Consider the following 19,719-nt stretch of genomic DNA (forward strand, 5'->3'; position numbering starts at 1 on the left):
TGGGCTAGGATCGCTGTGGTTCCGGGAGGCTGACTCAAGTCAGTTGGTAAGAACTCTGCCCGCGGGTTTTGAATACTGGAAGAACAAACTCCATATACCTTGCAACCTAGGAATGAATGGATTAAACTGCTGGAAAGATCAAGGTGGTTCGGGTGTTAAACTGCTGGGGGCTAGGCTTCCCGTAGGGGTGGTCGAGAGGTCAAAGGTCGGGTTCCGGTCAAACCCGAGAAAAACCGGAAGTCCCCTATGGTTCTACTCCGAGCCGGGGCCGCCAGACGCGTGACTAAACCTCCCCGGGGCGGAGCTTCAGCACCGGCAGAGGGAGGAGTTTGGAGCCCCCCAATGGCAGCGCAGCTCCCCTTCCAGGACAGCCAATCAATTCGGAGAAACGGTAAAATTTAAACCCCCCTCCCTCCTCCTCCTCCGAGACCTGTCCCGAAAGCGTTTGTAGAAAGTGCGGCCGCTCGCTCCGCCCCCGCCTGGGAGGCGGGGAAAAGGGCGGGCTTTCCCTCCAGAGTTTGCCTATCACGGCGGGCAGCCTGGGGAGAGACGGGCAGCGGCGCCAATCAGGGCAGCAGCCGGGACCCTGTGGAGCAGTTGGCTACAGTTGTTGCAACTTTTTTCGAAAGCTGCGTTTCCCGGGAGATCCTAGGCGGTGACAGAGCAGGGCCATGGCTAGAGGTATTGGCCTCGGTGGCCAGCGCCGGGGCTGCTGGGCTGGGGGGTAGCCCTGCAGGCGACACCGAAGTGGCGGGAGCGGCGGCGGGAAGGCGCTCTCCCGCCGGCTGCTCGGAAGGAGCGCGGGGACTAGTAAGGTTGCGGGGGGAGGGGCTGCGGAACCTTTCTCACCTCTTCCCCACCCTCGCTCCCGAAGCCCCCAGAAACCCCTCCCACTCCCGTACTTCGGTTTCTCCTTTTTAAAGTGTGGGCACTTGGTGACCTGCCTCTCGAGAGGCAACGGGGCCATATGTCAAAGCTGTTTGGAAACTAAAGCGCCTAGCACCTCAAGGGAATGGTTGTCATTGATACAAATGAGGGGGAGGGCTAGGCTTCGCTTGCTTAGGGGCTCTCTCTGGTTTGGAAAGGAGGTGATCCCGAGGCGAGGGCACAGATCGGTACCCTACTTGGTGGGGAGCGCGTCCTAGTGGACACCGCGGCAGGCGCCTTCCTTTCCCTTTCCACGCCCTGAGTCAGCTCTGCGCCGTCGGGGCGGGGACGGGCCCCGCTGGCCCACTTTGGGGTAAGACGGGTCTCCTGGCACCTCCCGGGGCGGCCCTTCGCGCCGCAGCTGATCAGGGCTCCTGCCCACGGGAGATGGCTTGGGTGGGGTTGTGCAGCCGCGAGGGAGTCGATGTCTCTGCCTGAAGTTCTTCGCACAATTAGTTTGCTGTCAGGACAGACCCATGTTATGCAGCAAAGTGATCTCTAATCGCTGGTCGTTTCCAGCCGCTGTGTCTCCTTCATGCAAAAACTTGAGCGTGACGGTTCACTTGAATTATTATGTAAAAGAAATAAGTCGAGGTTTTACATTTTTCTCAAAATTCTCAAGGTATTACACGTTAGTAGGAATTTGCCTAATGCACTATGCAGGCAGATCTTTACCGTCTGAGCCACTAGGGAAGCCCAGGCTCCCCATAGCTATCATAATGAATAAAATAAGGATTCATCCAGCAAATATTTATTGGGCTTCTTTGTTTTCAGTCCCTGCACCCAGTTGCATCATTTCTTCTCGTAGCATCCCTTTAAGGTCTTTGGGAACAAGACTTACCTAGATTTTGATTACGAAATAAGGCATAGTGAACTTCAAGTTAAAGAGCTTTGTAACCCAGTCCACAGAGAATAGTAAGATGCCTCAAATATTATTCTTCAGGAAAGTGTTAAGCATCTAAAAGTATATTTAATAATATCTGGCTAATTTATCTGACAAATCTGAATAAAACTATGAAAGTGAAAGTCACTCAGTCGTGTCTGACTCTTTGTGGCCCCTTGGACTGTAGCCCAGCTGGCTCCTCTGTCCATGGAATTCTCCAGGCAAGAATACTTGAGTGGGTTGCCAGTTCCTTCTCCAGGGGATCTTCCCAATCCAAGGGTTGAACCCAGTTCTCCTGCATTGCAAGCAGACTCTTTACTGGCTGAGCCACCAGGGAAGCCCCTTTAATTTTTCCCATCACACCAAAATCATTTAAACTACCTATTTTAACAGTAGTGCATTTTAAAAATAGTTTGCTTAAATTAATTTGTAGGGGGAAACAAACTGAACCTCTTGGCCATTGAAATAAATACTTAATAACGGTTAATAATAATTATCACCGAGAGCCAGGTACTTTATTATGTCAGTTAATCTTTACAAACTGTTATTTTCGTTTTTCAGAGGTGGAAGCTGAAGGCCAAAGTCACTGGACATACTCTAGCCATTCTGTGTCTTTGCTTGTTCCACTTTACCTCCCTTATTTTTTTAAAATTTTTTTGTTTTTTTTGATGTGGACTGTTTTTAGTCTTTATTGAATTTGTTACAGTGTTGCTTCTGTTTTATGTTTTGGATTTTTGGCCTGGAGGCACATGGGATCTTAGCTCCCCAGGGATCGAACCCTCACCCCCTGCATTGGACGGCAGAGTCTTAACCACTGGGCCACCAGGCAAGTCCCTCTACCTCTCTTATTTAGCCAGAGTGAAGAGGAGAGTTCCCAGCTTCTAGCCTAACAGGCTTATGAATCACCTTTGTAATGTATGGTCAGTGATTCTCACTGAGTCACCCGACCCCCACCCCATTTGTAGTTATTTATTTCTTAGGCTTCATTATTCTTGGAAACCATTAAATTGGGCATTTAGTGTCATCAGATATCGAATTATTTACAATACGTCAAATGAAGGGTCAGTCTTTTTCTTCTAGAAAAGCAGTCTTTGTGCACAGCTTGTAGCTACTTGTAGCTCACTTTGAGAGCCCTGCTAAGTCACATGAACATAATGTTCAGATATCTGGCAACTCCTCTCTGGTTTAGAAATTCTACAATCATATAAATATTTACAGCCTCAAGGGTATCCGTTTGGGTAAGAGCTGTCCATCTATCAGATGGCCTCCTACTTGGTCTCCCTCTTTCCACTGTGACCGTCTCCAGTCACAATGGAGCTAGAGTGGTCCCCAAGAACACAGATTTTCGTCATGTGCTTCTCACCACTCCTCCCATCCCTAACCATACCCTCTTGCTCTTAGGAGGAAATCCACAGTCCTCACTGTATCCTATAGCAGCCTTCCCACCCCTCTGGCCTCACTGTGCTCTATCTCTGTGTTCATTGTTGTGTCTTTAGCAAAGGGCCTGGAACACAGTAGGTAATGAATAAATGCTTGTCAAATGAATGAATTAGTATTTTAGTGTCTGGAGTTTGAGAACAGCAGTATACATTTTTTTATGCTAAAGCATCTTCATATTTATCAGTATCTTAGTCACATAACCCTTAGGCAAGTGATTTATCTTCCTGAAGCCTCAGTTTCTACATCCCTGGGTCAGGAAGATCCCCTGGAGAAGCGAATGGCAACCCACTCCAGTATTCTTGCCTGGAGAATCCCATGGACAGAGGAGCCTGGCAGGCTATAGTCCATGGGGTCTCAAAGAGTAAGTCAGGACTGAGTGACTAACACTTTGAAACATTCACTAAATGTTAGCGATTAGTATCACTGGTGATGAATTCTATTTTTATGAGATCCTGGGCACCATTAAGAGTTTTTATTTCTGTGACTGGGTATATGTATTTGTTATGCACATAGGAACCTCATGACAGAGAAAAGAAACTGTTCTACAACGTTACTGAATGATTTGTACTACATTTTCTAGCTACTAGAGCTGCAGAGTTGAGAGGAATGGTTGCTAGACTTGTATTTTAGTGTATCCTCTGCATCTGTGTGCTAAGATAGAGGAAGATGTAGCCATGGTTATGTGTGTCGGGTGGGGGAGTGAAAATAGTATGAGAAATGGACAAGATGACTTGAGCAACTGTTTCTTGCCTCCAAACCAAGATCCCCCTGATTGTTTGGCAACAAACTACAAATCTTCTCTGCCCTGCAGAGGTAACAGACACTGTTTCAAATGGCTCAGCCTGGGTGTCCCAGTGTCCCTTTGGAATCCTGTCTTTGCATAGTGTCTTGGATATTCAAGTGGGCAGAGTACCCTATCCTACTGGAATTAGTGGTTGGGTGGGGATGGAGGGACTTTCCCCAGCCCTGCTGTGAAGGATTCTAAAACATGAGCTGATTTGGGAGGCTGTGTCCTGAGCAGTGTCTTACCATTTAATCCACCGTCTTATCCCTTCTAAGAGGAGGAGGAGGCAGCTACTTAAAGTGACAGCCATTTGTTTATGTGGGTGTTGGAAGGTGCCCTCGGTAGGTTGTGGAATTCATTGATCTTGGTTTTTATCCATGAGGATGCTGCAGCCCAGGCTGGGGAAGAGACTTGGCCTTTGTCACAAAGCACCTCTGGGGCAGATGCAGGGAGAGATACCCAATCTTTGTCTCCCAGGCCATAACCCAAGGATGGATGCTCTAAGGTGCTTGTTTGCATCTATGACTTTGCACAAATACAGGGACTCTTTGTTGGCTGTGAGCCCTCAAACCCTAATGGCTACAGCACAGTGGTTCAGGTCATTAATCTACGCTGAGATACCACAGTGCCTGGAACCCCTGCCTCCTAGGACATTTCTCATGGGGGGACGGGACACTTGGGTGACCTGCTAATAAGCCTTCTGCAACACCATTAGCTCCTCCCTACCTATTTCTATAACTGGTAAGTTAGTGGCTGGGAGTGTAGGCTCTGGGGTCTGTTGGCCTGGAAATCTAGTTCTAGTTCTGAGAACTTGGCCAAGCTCCTCACTTCTCTGAGGTGGTTTTCCCTGTCTGTGGAAGTGAAAATAATAAGGTTTCTACCTTCAAAGGGCTGCTGGGAGGTTTGAATGACAAGGTATGCGAGAGAAGCGCCGAGCAAACATGCTATTATAATTCCCGGCGGCTCCATCTCCCCAGGGACCGTACGGATCAGGTGCAGCCCGCCTGGGCTTGACATCTGACCTGATCACTTTCTAGTTCTGTGGCTCTGGGCAAGCCCCTGCATCTCCCTGGAGCGTCAGCATCCCCATCATAAACGGGTTAGTCGCAGGACCTGGCTCCCAGGGGCTTGCCGGGAAGGTTAAATGCCCACGAAAACGCTCCGTGAGCACAGGCTCAGGCACACAGGAGGGCTTTCGTTCACCGCTGCCCGCTGCGCCTGGCACGGACGGGTCTCCCGAAATATCCGTGGAGCCAGCGAGAGTGGGAGCCCGGGCGGCCGAGAGCCCGGGCTGTCATTATCATGTTTCCCACCCCTTCCTTCCCGAGTGGCTGAGGACGCGCGAGAGGGGGCGCGCCCGAGTTGGGATTCGTCGCGGCCGTGGGCCCGCCCTCCGCTCCCTCCCTCCCTCCGGAGGAGCTTCTCAGCGCCGCCCCTGCCAGCCCCCTCCCCGGCCGGGAGCGGACGGTGGGCGGCGGCGGCGGCGGCGGCGAGCGGGCGGGCCGCGGAGGACGCGCCGCCAGCGCCTCCCTCCCTGCGTCCTCGGTCCCGGGCCGGCCGGGGCTGCCGCGGCGCGCGGGTGCCGGGCGCTGCCTCGCAGGCCATGGGGGAAGGGGGCGCCGTGGGGCGCCGCCGGCCCTTCCCCGGGGCGCCGCGGCGGCGCTGGTGGCGGCGGCAGCAGCAGCAGCAGCGGCAGCGGCAGCGCTGGTGGCCGGGCCGCGGCGGCGAGGGCGAGGGGCGCGCCGCCATGGGCCTGGCCGGGCTGCAGGTGGGTGTGGCGGGCCCGGCCGCGCGGGGGGCGGGCGGCGCGCGGGGCCCGGCCGGGCCGGGCGGCGGGAGGGCGACGCGGGCCCCGGCCCGGCCCGGCCCGGCCGGCCGGCCCACCGCCGCCGGGCCCTCGGAACATGGCTGCGGCGGGAGGCGCCGCCGCGGCGCCCGGCCCGGGCGGCCCCGCTCCCCGCCCCGCCGCGCCCTGAGCGCCCCCTCCCCCGCTTCCCCCGGGTCCCCCTCTCCAGGCAGGAAGATGTCCAAGCCCCGCGCGGTGGAGGTGGCGGCGGCGGCGGCGGCGGTGGCAGCGACGGCCCCGGGCCCGGAGATGGTGGAGCGGAGGGGCCCGGGGAGGCCCCGCACCAACGGGGTAAGCAGGCACCCTTCCCGCACTCGCTCGGCGCGCCCCCCAGGGGCCGTGCGGCCGGGCGCCCCCGCGGGCCCAGCTCCGAGAGCACGTGGGCGCGCCCGCGGCCCTGGGGCGGGGGTGCGGGCGGGGCGCCCGGCCGGGCAGCTTCCTTTTCTGCTGCCTGCCTGGGAGTGGCGTCCCCACTCGCTCTGCCATGACCCTGGCAAGCTCCGACCTCGGAAAAGTTTGTGTCTTTATGGCATTTCCACACCCCGAGACCCGGCCATCCCGGTGGCGGCTGCGCCTTCCCAGAGTGTGCGGGGCCTGCCCGGGGCCCTCGGGGAGGTCACAGGTCTTCGCTGACTTGGTGAATGGCTCACCAGGCAGAAAGGCCCAGCAGTGTTTCTGGGAAAGCCCTCCTCCCGTCTGTGCTTACTCAGAGGAGAGGCCCCACACCCAGAGACACCAGCAGTGACCCGTACCGCCCCACCGGCCTGCCCACCGCAGTAGAATAACCGCCCTAAATGCGTTGGTCTCCTGAGCTCCGCACCCGCCTAGTTAGCCTGAGAGAATTTCCCCAGCCGCAGCCCAGTCCTGCAGTCTTGGGGACTGCACGATTTGAGAGGGGCCGGGCTTGGGCGCATAGAAGGCTCAGACAGTCATGGCAAGTCCTACCAGCTGACCTCAGGTCCAAGAAGTGGTTATTCTGGTTTCCTGAGGCCTGTCTGTGCTGGAGTTGCAGCTCCTGCCAGAGCAGTCAGCTGCTGCGCAGAGGCCAGCCCTTCCAATTCTGGCCTCGTTTGCCCTGGTCACTCTAACCTCCTTGTAACTGGTAGGTTGCCTCCTTCTACGGATCTTTGTGGACAACTGGTTTTCCTCGCTGACCAGATGTCCCCCCTGCCCTCCTTAACAGACTGGAATTAGAGACCAACTTGGACCTGGGGGATTCTAAACCTTCCACTACTAGGCTTCCCCTAGTAACCCAGTTTTTGAACCATGTTTTTTTCCATTTTTTTGTCTTTTGGATTCCGGTTGCCCCTTCTCCGTCTAAATGTTGTAAGATCTTCTTCTTCTTCAAGCCTCTTTCAGAATATGCATTTGTCGTTTTAGGAGAATGTATTTACCGGGCAATCAAAGATCTATACCTACATGAGCCCGAACAAATGCTCTGGAATGCGTTCCCCCCTTCAGGAAGAGAACTCAGTTGCACAATACGAAGTCAAATGCCAGGGGAAGCCATTAGCCGGAATCTACAGGAAACGCGACGGTAAGCCTCTGAAATGGCCCTCTTCTAACCACTGCTGGCCGGGTTGCATCCTCAGTAATAATGTATATATGCTAGGTTTCCTTATCCAGTCTTTTCAAGCCAAAGTTTGAAAAGTTTGAATCATGCCCTGTCTTGCTACTAAGAAACAGACACAGTGGGGAATAGAGCCGCCTGTTCCAGGGCGTGTGCCCTGTTGGTCTAACAGGTTCTCCCTGTTTTTTACAAGAGTTAGCATGTCCTTCAAGCTTGGTTTTCTTGCCAAGTTGCCAAAATAAGGCAGCTGGCATGTCGTTTGAGAGGTTCACAGGCGCTAAAAGTACAGAAATGATGAGTCTGGGGTGTCCAGACTAGGTACTTGTACTGCAGCTGAGTCGTGTGAACCTAAGGAACTGACTTCCTTCTCTTTTATGAGCTGGCCTTGACCTCAGTTCTAAAGGTCCTTTCCACTCAAGTGTTACTCTCCGAAGCAGTGTACTCCAGAATGAGATTTAGAGTTAAAATGCTGAGCAAGAAAATAGACGGTTATTGAAAGTTCTGTCTGGCCCAGCAAAACACGCTGAGACCTGTTGGAAATTTTGCTGTAACCCAAATATTCCCTTTTAAAGTTGCGGTGGTGGGGTGCGGATGGGGGCTGGTGGTGAACTTTCCCCAGTTACTGTGCTCTAAAACTTGCCTTAAAAAAACAGCAGCTACCAGCTGCTTCAGCAGCTCTTTACGAGGAAGCTTTGTATTTGTTAACAGAAAGTGCCCTAAAGGGATGGGGTAGCCCAACCTCTGGTCCAGATCTGAGAACCAGGGGCAGGAGCCAGCCCTCAGCCTCATTCCCCTTGGTGATGTTATTTCAAATGGACTCAGGTTCTAATCCTAGCTCTGCCATTTATGAAAGGAAGGATCACAGGCAGGTTGCTATGGTTTTTTGAGCCTCAGTTTTTCATCTGTACAGTGGGAGAGAGGAGTCTTGCCTGAAGACCAGTGAAAGCATGGGTGCAAAAAGCCTTTGTGAGCAAGTTCCCTGGTGGTCCAGTGGTTAGGATTCTCTGCTTTTACTGCCAGGGTAGAAGGTTCAATCCCTGGTTGGGGAACTAAGATCCTGCAAGCCTCGTGGCACAGCCAAAAGAAAAGGGAGGGGGACTTTGTGAGTGCTCCGTACTGTCAGCCCATTTTCCACTGGACCGGAAGCACCACAGCCTGCCCCTCCCTACATTCCTGCTTCCGCAGCACTGAGGCCAGCACTAACCACACGGAGACTTGGGAAGGGCCTCTCTAGATGCCGTGAGCCAGCCTCACATCCCTTCTGGGATGGGGCGGGATGTAGACTGTCCTGAATGGTGACATGGGGCACAAGTTAGCTTATTTGACTCGAAGTGTTACTACATCGTGACAGTCGAAATTGGGGGCTGGATGAACACTGGAGGAGACCCCCACAGACTGGGTGTGTATCCATGATTCTCGACCTTTTTCCTGCCTTGACGCAGACTCGTGACAGCTAATGTTCATGAACACCACCCACTCCTAAGGCTATGCCCGACATTTTGGGTTTAAGTCCCTCTTAATTCCACTCAAGACTGTGTCAGGGAGCATTGTCTGTGTGTCCGGACCATCTGGAGAATGGTCCGGATGGCTGTTGATGTATTTATTTTTCTCTTTAGCTTGTTGAACTATAATTCAGATATCCTGATGTTCACCATTTTAAAGGGTACAATTCACTGGTTTTAAGTATACTCACAGATTTGTGCAGCCATCACCTCTGTCAAACTCCAGTACATTTCCATCACCCCAAAAAGAAACCCTGTACCTATTCACAGTCATTCCCCATTTGTACTTTTGCCCAGCCCTAGGCAATCACTAATCTGTTTTCCATCTCTGGATTTGCCTGCCCTGGACATTTCATATAAATGGAGTCATAAAATATGTGGCCTTTTGTGTCTGGTCTCTTGTACTCTGTTCTCTTGTATCTTATAATTTCAAGGTTCATACATGTTGTAGCCTGTGTCAGTACTTTATTCCTTTCTGTGGCTGAATAATATTCCATCATGTGGATAGACCACATTTTACTTACCCATTCGTCAGTTGATGGACATTAGAGTTGTTTTTACTTTTTAGCTCTTTTGAATAAGCTTCTGCGGGCATTCATATATAGGTTTTTATGTAGACATATGTTTTTAATTCTCCTGATAAATGCCTAGAACTAGAACTGCTGAGTCAGATGATAACTCTATGTCTAACATTTTGAAGACTGCCAAACTCTTGCAAAGTGATTGCACCATTTTGCATTCCCACCAGCAATGTTTTATTTATTTTTAAAAAGTAAAAAAATTTTATGGGAAAAAAAAAACAGTTCAATACTGGTGCTCCATGAGTATTTTTAGTAACAAGTCATTGGCGACGTCCCACACAACAGACTGAACTGGTATTGGGGCACCATGCTGAGAACCACTGTGAATGCTGTGCTTTGACCCTGTCAGAAGAGGGAATTTAAAAAAAAAGAATCTGAAATGAATCATGCCAGGGAGCTAGCCTTGGGGAAGAGGCCTTTGTTGGGGAGAGGTTCTGCTTTATCGCCTTACTTCCACCCAGCAATGCTGCCCCCCTCTGTAGGAACTGAGCTTTTCCCCCTGGAGCCCATTTCCTCAAAAGCCACTGATGGAGCCCTCATGTAAGTGTTGCTGGCTGTGGTACTTCTGCTTCAAAGGCTCTTCCTCTCAAGATGCAGATGACCTGATAGGTTGATTAATCACAAGAGCGGAATCCAATCACAATATATGTCTATCAACTCATCGTGGTCTAACACTTCAAATATCTTATAATTGTATTGATCAATCATACCTCAACAAAGCTGGAAAAGGGGGTGAAAAAAAAGATGCAGAGACCACAAGCTCCGCCTAGTGTCTGGGTCAAAAAGTAAAGCCAGATCTTTCCCCCAAGATACTGGTTAGTGGACACCAGGCTTATCAGTCCAGGGGCACTACTGCCCAACACGCCCCCCCCACCTCCACCCCCCAATCTCCTCCCTGAGCCTGTCTTAGCAAGCAGCAGAGGGCTGGAAAGTGGGAGATGTCAGGTCCAGAGTCAGCTTGTCTCTTCCCACCCTCTACCCACAGAGAAAAGAAACTCTGGGAATGCAATACGAAGCTCCATGAAGGCCGAGGAACAGAAGATCAAAGACGCCAGGAGAGGTCCCCTGGCACCTTTTCCAAACCAAAAATCTGAAGCTGCAGAACCTCCCAAAACCCCGACCTCGTCTTGTGATACTCCCAATGCAGCCGCTGCCAAGCAGGCCCTGAAAAAGCCCATCAGGGGCAAACAGGCCCCCAGGAAAAAGTAAGTGCTTCTTGGAGCCACTCCTCACACAGGGCGACCTGCCGGGTACCAGCTGGGAGGAGGCCGCCCACCCTCTCAGGCCCTTGAGCTATTAAGGCTCAGATTCCCAAGACAGCACCAGGGATACCATTACTTGACCGCATCCTGGTCTGCCTTGGGTCCAGAGCCCCCCACCCTGCTGAGAGTAGGCAGCCTGCCTTTGGCACTCCTTCTGAGGCTGCCATGGGCAGGTGAGCAAAGTGACCCCGGGCTGCAGTGGACAAAGGTGTTTTAAGTGACCCGATTTCCAAGGAGCCTGCTCCTAAAGGGTCGCATGCCTCCTGGCTGTGGACATGGTCTCAGTGCTAACGCTTGGTCCCTCCTCTTCCTTTCCCACCCCAGAGCTCAAGGGAAAACACAGCAGAATCGCAAGCTCACAGATTTCTACCCTGTGCGAAGGAGCTCCAGGAAGAGCAAGGCTGAGCTGCAGGTGGGGTCACGTGTTTCAGTCCCGGTTCGCAAAGGGTCAGGGTGGCCCCGTGGGCAGTGTTCGCTGCCTACCACCTGAGCTGTCTTTGCATCATCATGGGAAAAGTCTCTTGGCCTCTGCAGCCCCAATGTCCTCCTGGGTCTAATGGGGGTCGTCATAACTCCCTTGGGTCACTCTGGTGCTTGAATAAGATGCCTCTGTGAAGGAGTCTTGTCACCTGTAGTGTGGGGCATGGAAAGTCAGGACCTCCAAGGAAAGGGGCTTTGGCAGGGTCATCGGAGCCTGAGACTGTGTGGCGGGCTGCATGCTCTCTTAGAGGCGTGTTTGTCTGCTCTCCAGAGGTTTCATGTCTCGAGATGATGAAGAGCACTGGCTTGGGAACTATTTTCTGGTTGTGTGACCTCAGGGCTTAACTGCCCTGTGCCTCTCTGCCATGTCGTCTGTGAAATGGGATGATGTAGTTGAGCCCTGTGCGGTGGTTGGGTTAGTGAACGCGCATGGAACACTTAGAACCGTGCCGGGGACGCAGTGAGCACCTGTTAACCCTTGTCACCATTGCTTCCCCCGTGCTGTCCTTACCTGGGGCTCCTCTCTGGTCTTCCCCACGCAACCACAGAACCTGCGAAAACCAGGCAGGGAGGCCAACTGGGCTGTAAGGCCCCCGCCCGCCACGTTTGCAGAGTGCTGAGTTGTGCACGGTTGATCAATATTTGATGCAGTGAGGTGTGGTTATTGCCTTTCTGTTAGGGAAACCCAGGGTGTGGCCCGGCCCTGCAGCCCCCAGCTGCTTCCATCCCCCCTCCCACCCAGGGGCAGCAGAGCAACTTCTAGGCTTGGGAGGAGCGCTCAGGACTGCTGCCCCCACCAGGGAGGTGGGGGACCCCGGCCTCTCAACCCTCAGGCTCTTCGGCATTTGCACGTTGAATCTGTAGCTGTACAGACGGTGAGGCAGCATCTCTGTGTCTCCTTCTTTGAATTGACAGGACTTCATTTTTTAAAAAGGGGGGAGGGTGTCATTTTTCTCCCCCCAGAGAGAAGCTCTGGCTGTATTTCCTTAGAAAAGCAGTGTCTTTCAGCCAAGAACAAGCTGTTACAAGCTGTCTGCCTGCAGTGGGAGGCTGTGCGAGGTCAGCCTAGAGACAGCACTGCAGAGGGCGAGGCGGTGCCAGCCCTCAGCACCCGGGACACCGCCCAGCCGTGGTCGGCAGCCGCAGAGCCCACACAGCGAACCTGGGGGTCCACCCAGCGCCGCTGTGGGCTGCAGGGTGGGGGAAGCCTGAGTTGGCCTTTTTTAATTAAAAAAAGGAAAACAAAAACCCAGGCTTTTCTGTCTGGAAGAGTGAGGCTGCAGTGGGTGTGTTGCCAGAGTGCTGAATTCTACTGCAGGCAAGCGGAAGGCAGCTGGCAGTGGTTCCCCAAGGCTTGGTCTGCAGGCAGTCAGGCCCACTCTGTGGCTGGACGGAGAGCCAGGGGCCAGGGAGAGCCACGCTCTGCCCACCACCGTTTGCGTTGGCTCTATCGAGTGGGCACCCCGGCCAGGTGGTGGCCGGCCAGGCTGGTGGGGCTTTGGCTGGCAGAGGTGAGGCCCGAAGGCGGGGCAGCCAGGCCTCTTCTCCGGTGAGGCCGGTCCCGACCTGACTGCCCTTCTGGGCCAGCCAAAGCCGAGGCCCAGGTAGACAGGGCATTAGGAGGGGGTGTGGGTAGCTGGTGTGAAACAAAGAGCCCCGAAGACACCTTGTTGTGACTGAAGACAGAGCAGGCGGGGCCCAGTCCAAGGTCCAAGTCCAGGGCAAGAGGGTGGAAATAGGGCCCTGGAGAGATGCCCTGAACCCCTCATTGCTTTGCTGCGGGAGCCCCTTCTCTGGTTGGCTCAGCCGTGGGTGGGGTGACAGCCCGCACTGGGCAGGGACTGCAGTGTTGGCAGTGCCCTGGCCGCGTCATCCCCAGCCCAGCCCAGCCCTGGGCCTGGCATGCAGAGCAGCCTGCTGACTCCGGCTGGGCACGTCTCGAGTCCTTTCTGCCTTCACCCTGGTTCACACCTTGCTCCCTTTCCAGGCCCTTGGTCCCCCAAGGACTGACTACTGCTGCATTCCTCTGTAGGACGCTTGGAGCTAGTTGCTCGTGTGTCCCCAAACCCCACCCAGAGTAAAATGGACTCCTTGGCTGCACATTCAGGGTGTCTCGCCTGGCCCTAGCTCGTCTCCTCTGTCTCATTCCATCCCAGCAGGAAAGTCCCTGTCTCCACTGCCCACCACCTATCCCAGTTTTCCCACGATTGTGCCCATCTACTTCTGCACACTTGTAACTAATTATTTAACAAGGTGGTTGTGCCTGTGCATGTGGGGGTGGGGCACTGTTGCCTTGAGGGCTCACTACGTCCAGGTGCTGTTCTCGGTCAGGAGATGCCACGGTGAAGTGAGGGTGGACGTGATCGATGGGTGGGTACACACCCCCTGTCCAAGCGGCGCAGCCTCTGATCAGTTTAGCCCTGGCTAATTTTGTATGCAGTTGGAGTCCTGATTTTTAGATGTCCGCGATTTAGTTGTTTTGTAAAAGTCTGTGTGGGCCAAACAGCATAGCCCGAAGCCACATTCTGCCCTCGAGCCGCCCCGTCCCCCTCCTGGCCCACCTGAACCCCAGGTGGTGAATGGCCCATCTTAGACGGGCAGTGAGGAACGGATGGGGGCTTGGTGGCCTGGACATCCCTGGGGACCGATGCCATGGAGGCTGACTATGAATGGACCCTGTGGCGGCCGGGACTCCCAGAGGGGCCTTGGTGAGAATGCTGACGCACTTCTTGTTTTTTCTTTTTTTCTTTCCCTCCCCACCCAGTCTGAAGAAAGGAAAAGAATAGATGAGTTGATTGAAAGTGGGAAGGAAGAAGGAATGAAGGTAAGGGGCCGCAGGGCCCACGGGTGTAGGCTGAGGCTGTGAGATCGCGCCCTCCCTGGTCCAGAGGCCCATCGAGGAGCCACGCTGCCTTAACCCTCTGATGTCGCTGTGACCAGGCAGACTGTTGCAAGTTGTCGAGGGACCGAACACTAAAAGTACCCTTAAGGGAATGCCTCCTGGAGGAGATGTAATGAGATGCTATGCCGTGGAAACTTTTTATTTATTTATGGCTGTGCTGGGTCTTCGTTGCCGCGCAGACTTTTCCCTAGCTGCGGTGCGCAAGGGGCTACTCTTTAGTTGAGGTGCTCGGGCTCCTCATTGCGGAGCACGGGCTTCAGGGCAGGCAGGCTTCAGTAGCTGAGGCTTCTGGGCTCTAGAGCACAGGCTCAGGAGTTGCGGCGCGGCGCATGGACTTGGTTTGCTGCTCCGCCTTTATGAGATCTTCCCAGACCAGGGATCGAACCTATGTCTCCTGCACTGGCAGGCGGATTCTTACCCACTGTGCCACCACGGGGGCCCCTGAGGAAACTTTGCATGATGAAAGACTTCCCTCACAGTCCAGGTTCAGAATCCGCCTGGCAGTGCAGGGGACTCAGGTTCAATCCTTGGTCAGGGAACTAAGATCCCACATTGCCACAGGGCAGCTAAGTCCAAGTGCCACAACTTCTGAGCCCATGTGCTGCAACTAAGATTTGACACAGCCAGTAAATATTTCTTTTTAATCATAATGAACTTTATACATATATATGTAACTTACCATCGTAACCGTTCTTTAAGTGTACAGTTCAATGGCATTAAGTACGTTCTTCATTCACAGTTGTGCAACTGTCCCCTCCGTCTAGTTCCAAAACCCTTTTGTACTCCCAGATGGAAACCCCGGACCTACCAGTAGCCACTCCTGTTCCCTGCCCTCAGCCCCTGACAACCAGTCTGCTTTCTGTCTCTGTGGATTTGCCTCTTCTGGACATTTCATACAAATGGAGTCATAGAATGTGTAGCCTGTTGTATCTGGCTTCTTTCATTTAGCATGACACTTGGGGAAACTTTTAAAAGGACAGGCTAGTTTTTTCTATACTATTTTCCTGGGAAATGGCAATGCCCAGGAAGATTTGCTTTTCTCTTGCGTGCTCAGTTGCCCAACTCTTCGCGATCCTGTGGACTGTGGCCCGCCATGCTCCTCTGTCCATGGCATTCTCCAGGCGAAAATACTGGAGTGGGTTGCCATTTCCTCCTTTATGGAATCTTCCTGATCCAGAGATCAAACCCAGGTGTCATGTCTTCTGCATTGGCAGATGGGTTCTTTACCACTAGTGCCGCCCCCTATTCTTTTAGTATATTTCAGACGTAGTGGGAGCCTGAGAGGGGAGGAAGTCTCAGTGGTGGCCAGATGGGTCTGGGCTAGGACCCGGGGGATGGGAAGCTTCAGTTTCCACCTACCACTGAGGGGAATCTGAATTTAGTTCTGGGCCTCTCAGGCAAGCACCCTCCATCTCCATTTAAAATGGAGTGCAGGAGGAGGTCAAAACAAATAAATAAAATGGAGTGAGGAGAAACCCAGGCGTGTACATTATGGAATAAAGAAGAGACTCAGAATGTTGGGTCCTACTCTTCCCCTAAAGAGTAGGCCAGGATGTGGCTTTGAGTCTGTGCTACATCATTTCCTAGCTTGGCGGCTAGGGACACATGCCTCTGCCTGTCTAATCCCTAATTTTGCAGGTTTTCTCACGTGCAAAATGGGGCAGCACCCACCTAGAGATCTTTCAGGAGCCCACGTAACAGTGCTTTGCAAACGAACACAAGGGAGCTCTTTGGGGTGATGGATTCTGGTGATGGTTGCACAACTGTGTATGCTGAATGGGCTTCCCTAGTGGCCCAGTAGCAAAGAATCCCCCTGCCAGTGCAGGAAACACAGGTTCGATCCCTGGGTCGGGAAGATCCCCTGGAGTAGGAAATGGCTACTCACTCCAGTATTCTTGCCTGGGAAATCCCATGGACAGAAGAGCCTGGCAGGCTATAGTCCATGATGTCGCAAAAGAGGTGGACACGATTTAGCGACTAAACAATAACATACTGAATGATGCCCTTCAAACCATGCGTGTGAAATGAGTGGATTTTATGACCTACTGCAGTAAGGCTGTTCAAAGAATGTATTGCAAGCTGCTGGCCACACACGGTGGCATTTGTTGCTGTTTATGAACCAACCCTCCCTCTCGGCACCTCCCAACAGATCGACCTCATCGACGGCAAAGGCAGGGGCGTCATCGCCACCAAGCAGTTCTCCCGGGGTGAGTTTGTGGTGGAATACCACGGGGACCTCATCGAGATCACCGACGCCAAGAAGCGGGAGGCTCTGTACGCACAAGACCCCTCCACGGGCTGCTACATGTACTATTTTCAGTATCTGAGCAAAACCTACTGGTAAGTCCCCTGGGGCTTCAAGTGGCTCTTCCCCACCCTGGCAGAGGTGCAACAGAGGGCTACCGAGGGCATCCTGACTCTTCTTTTGGCTCTAGCTTCTTGCTTGGTTCTTGCTGCCAGTTTTCAAAGCTGCAGTACAGCTCTTCCTACCCTCAATTCCGCCCCCCCCCCCCCCACACACACCCCACTTCCATTTTTAATTCTGGAGATTGAAGCAGTTCTGGAGGCAATCTCGGCCACCAAGCGGTGGACCAGTCATGTGCAAGCCTGCAGAGGGGCTCACCTGGCCTTCCCCCTGGGGCATGTGACCACAGCAGCTCTGGGGATCACTGATTTCTCTGTTCCCTGTGTGACAATATCAGTGATTGTTGTTTTACCTTATTTTTTAATAGACTGTACTTTTAACATTCCCAGCAAAACTGAGTGGAAAGCAGAGAGGGTTCCCATATATCCCGCCTGCCCCCACGACCCTGCACAGCCTCTCCCCCACCATCACCAACAGAGTTGATTTTTTTTTTTTTTTTCAGAGTTGATTTTTATTCATTTATTTATTATGCAGAACTCCACAGTCATCTCTGGTGCATCTACAGAGTCTTTTGCATTCCCATCTACACTTCCCCACCCAAATACCCGACACCCAGCGCCCCTCTGGGCTCTTAAAGTTACATATATATATATATATTTTGAGTTGAATTGCTTTCCCAAAAACATGGCCATAAATCACCATCATCCCACCAGAGCTGAGAGCAAGTCTGACTCAGACTGGGTTCAAAAGCCTCTTTATCAATTTAATCCTCTGTTGCCCTCCCTCCCTGCCAGCGTGGATGCAACCCGAGAGACGAATCGCCTGGGAAGACTGATCAATCACAGTAAATGTGGGAACTGCCAAACCAAACTGCACGACATCGACGGCGTGCCTCACCTCATCCTCATTGCCTCCCGTGACATCGAGGCCGGGGAGGAGCTTCTGTATGACTATGGGGACCGCAGCCGGGCTTCCATCGAAGCCTACCCCTGGCTGAAGCATTAACCCAGCGGCCCCGCCCCCTCCCCCTCCCCTCTCCTAAGGACAAAGTGCCCTCAAAGGGAATTGATTTCTTTTTTTTTTTTTTACACACTTAATCTTAGCAGATTACTTCAGATGTTTTTAAGAAAAAAGTATATTAAGATGCCTTTTCACTGTAGTATTTAAATATCTGTTACAGGTTTCCAAGGTAGACTTGAACAGATGGCCTTATATTACCAAAACTTTTATATTCTAGTTGTTTTTGTACCTTTTTTGCATACAAGTCGAACGTTTGTGCTTCCCGTGCATGCAGTCCAAGACTCAGCACAGGTTTTAGAGGAAAGAGTCGAACATGAACTAGGAAGCCGGGCGACGCACCTGCCTCCAAATGAAGAGCCAGGACTCTCTTCCCCCGCTCCCCACATACCTGCCCCCCCCAACCTAACATCCCAGTGCCAGGTGGGCACGAGGAAGACACTGCCTCCCCCACGGCCTGGATGGGATGTTCCCAAGCTCTTGTTTTTCCTGACATCTCGACAGGCGCACATTGAAGTGTATGAATATTTTTTAAAAAAAGGTTTCACAGTAAGATAGTCTTCCCCTCTGCTTTCTCGAAAGCTTACTGACCCGGTGGCTCACGGGCCAGGCGTCAATTTACTCTTCCATGAGCTGCCGCTTTTCCGGGCACCTTAAAGCATCAGGGCGGGGAATCAAAGGAGACGTGAGCAGGGACAAGCATTGCTTACCTAGCCCTTGCAGGGGCAGGGTTTCCCGAAACTGGGTTAGTTTCTTTATAGAAATGTGAACACTGAATTTATTTTAAAAAATAATAATAAAAATTAAAAAAAAAACTAAAGACAAAAAAAAAAAAACCACAGAAGACAACTTACATGTATATAGGTCTTGAAGTGAGTGAAGTGGCTGCGTTTTTGTTTTGGGTTGTTTTTAGTTCGGCTTTTTCTTTTTCCACCCTTGGTTTTGCTTCTGTAGAAGAGATATGAGATGGTACACTATTCTAATCAAAAAATCTAAGGTTTTGTAGTGGGACCAGAAATTACTTACCCAATCCCCCACCCCCTCAACCCCAACCTGATTCTGCTTGGGTTGAAAGTTCCAGACCTGCTGTCAAGGCTTCCATGTATCAGACCACCTGGTGTCCTTCCTGCAAAGCTGCAGCCATGAACCAAAGAACAAGCCTACAAGCCCCAAAAGGCAGGGCCCCTACCCTAGCTGCCAGGGGGCAGGGGAGCTGGCAGGCCCAGGGATCATGGCTGAGGGTCAAGTTTTCACCCCAACTGTGACAGCAGGAGTAGCGGGTAGCTTCTTCCTGAAGCGGGGAACCGACTCCCACTTTCTGTCAACTTGTAGTTCAGGGGCCTGGGGCTCCAGAGCTGTGATCTGGGGTCTCTGGCGCAACCCCACCCCACCCCCGCTCCCAGGTAAATGTGAATGGAGACAGGCGTGAGAACCTGTCCTCAACTTCAATGCCCCCCAGCCCCGGCCTCATGACGGTGCTACCTAAGAAGTCTTCCCCTTCCCACCCCCACCCACACCCACCAAGCCCACACTTGCCTGGTCAGTGGTCAGCAAATTGGAGGAGGATCCGATGGGAGTGTGTAAATGTGAGATAAAATGTCTTGGTTGTACCTGTTTGTGGTTTAGCTTTGTATTTAAGAAAAGGAAATAAACTTGAAAATTATTTGTCATCATAAAAATGAAACAAAAATTAAAATATTTATTGCCAGGCGAGGCTACCTGTGTCATTCTGGTTTTTTTTTTCCCACAAGGCAGCGGTAGAAAAAGGTGACGCATTTTTTGTTTCTTTTTTGGGCCGTGCCATGTGGCTTTTGGGATCTTAGTTCCCCAACCAGGGGTCGAACCTGAGCCCTCAGCTGTCAAAGCACGGAGTCCTAGCCACTGGACCACCAGGGAATTCCTGTTTTTGTTTGTTTTTATTTTTGGTTCTATTGGGTCTTTGTTGCTGTACTCAGGCTTTCTCTAGTTGCGATGAGGCCGGGCTACTCTGGTTGTGCGCTACTCTGGTTGTGCGCGGGCTTCTTATTGCAGTGACTTCTCTGTTGTGGAGAACGGGCTCTAGGGCACTTGGGCTCAGTAGTTGTGGCGCATGGGCTTAATTGCTCCTCAGTATGTGGAATCTTCCCAGACTGGGGATTGAACCTGTGTCCCCTGAATTGG

General features: G+C 52.5%; 1 protein-coding gene across 4 annotated transcripts; it reads left to right on the forward strand.

Annotated features, from left to right (window-relative positions):
- Window positions 1-572: 572 nt before the first annotated feature.
- KMT5A (lysine methyltransferase 5A) lies at window positions 573-19,272 on the forward strand. 4 transcript variants are annotated; one of them, XM_061142061.1, is made up of 8 exons: window positions 580-681; window positions 6,050-6,171; window positions 7,261-7,417; window positions 10,519-10,738; window positions 11,120-11,207; window positions 14,040-14,099; window positions 16,327-16,517; window positions 17,337-19,272. In XM_061142061.1, exons 1-8 carry the CDS (start codon window positions 672-674, stop codon window positions 17,545-17,547), a joined length of 1,059 nt encoding a protein of 352 aa, XP_060998044.1. In that variant the 5' UTR covers window positions 580-671; the 3' UTR covers window positions 17,548-19,272. The 4 variants fall into 4 exon arrangements, with proteins under 4 accessions (XP_060998045.1, XP_060998044.1, XP_060998046.1 ...); XM_061142062.1 differs by lacking the exon at window positions 14,040-14,099 and having other exon boundaries at window positions 573-681; XM_061142063.1 differs by lacking the exons at window positions 580-681; window positions 6,050-6,171 and adding an exon at window positions 5,742-5,802.
- Window positions 19,273-19,719: the final 447 nt, after the last annotated feature.

The sequence above is a fragment of the Dama dama genome, chromosome 5, assembly GCF_033118175.1.
Source record: "Dama dama isolate Ldn47 chromosome 5, ASM3311817v1, whole genome shotgun sequence".
NCBI classification, from domain to species: Eukaryota; Metazoa; Chordata; class Mammalia; order Artiodactyla; family Cervidae; genus Dama; species Dama dama.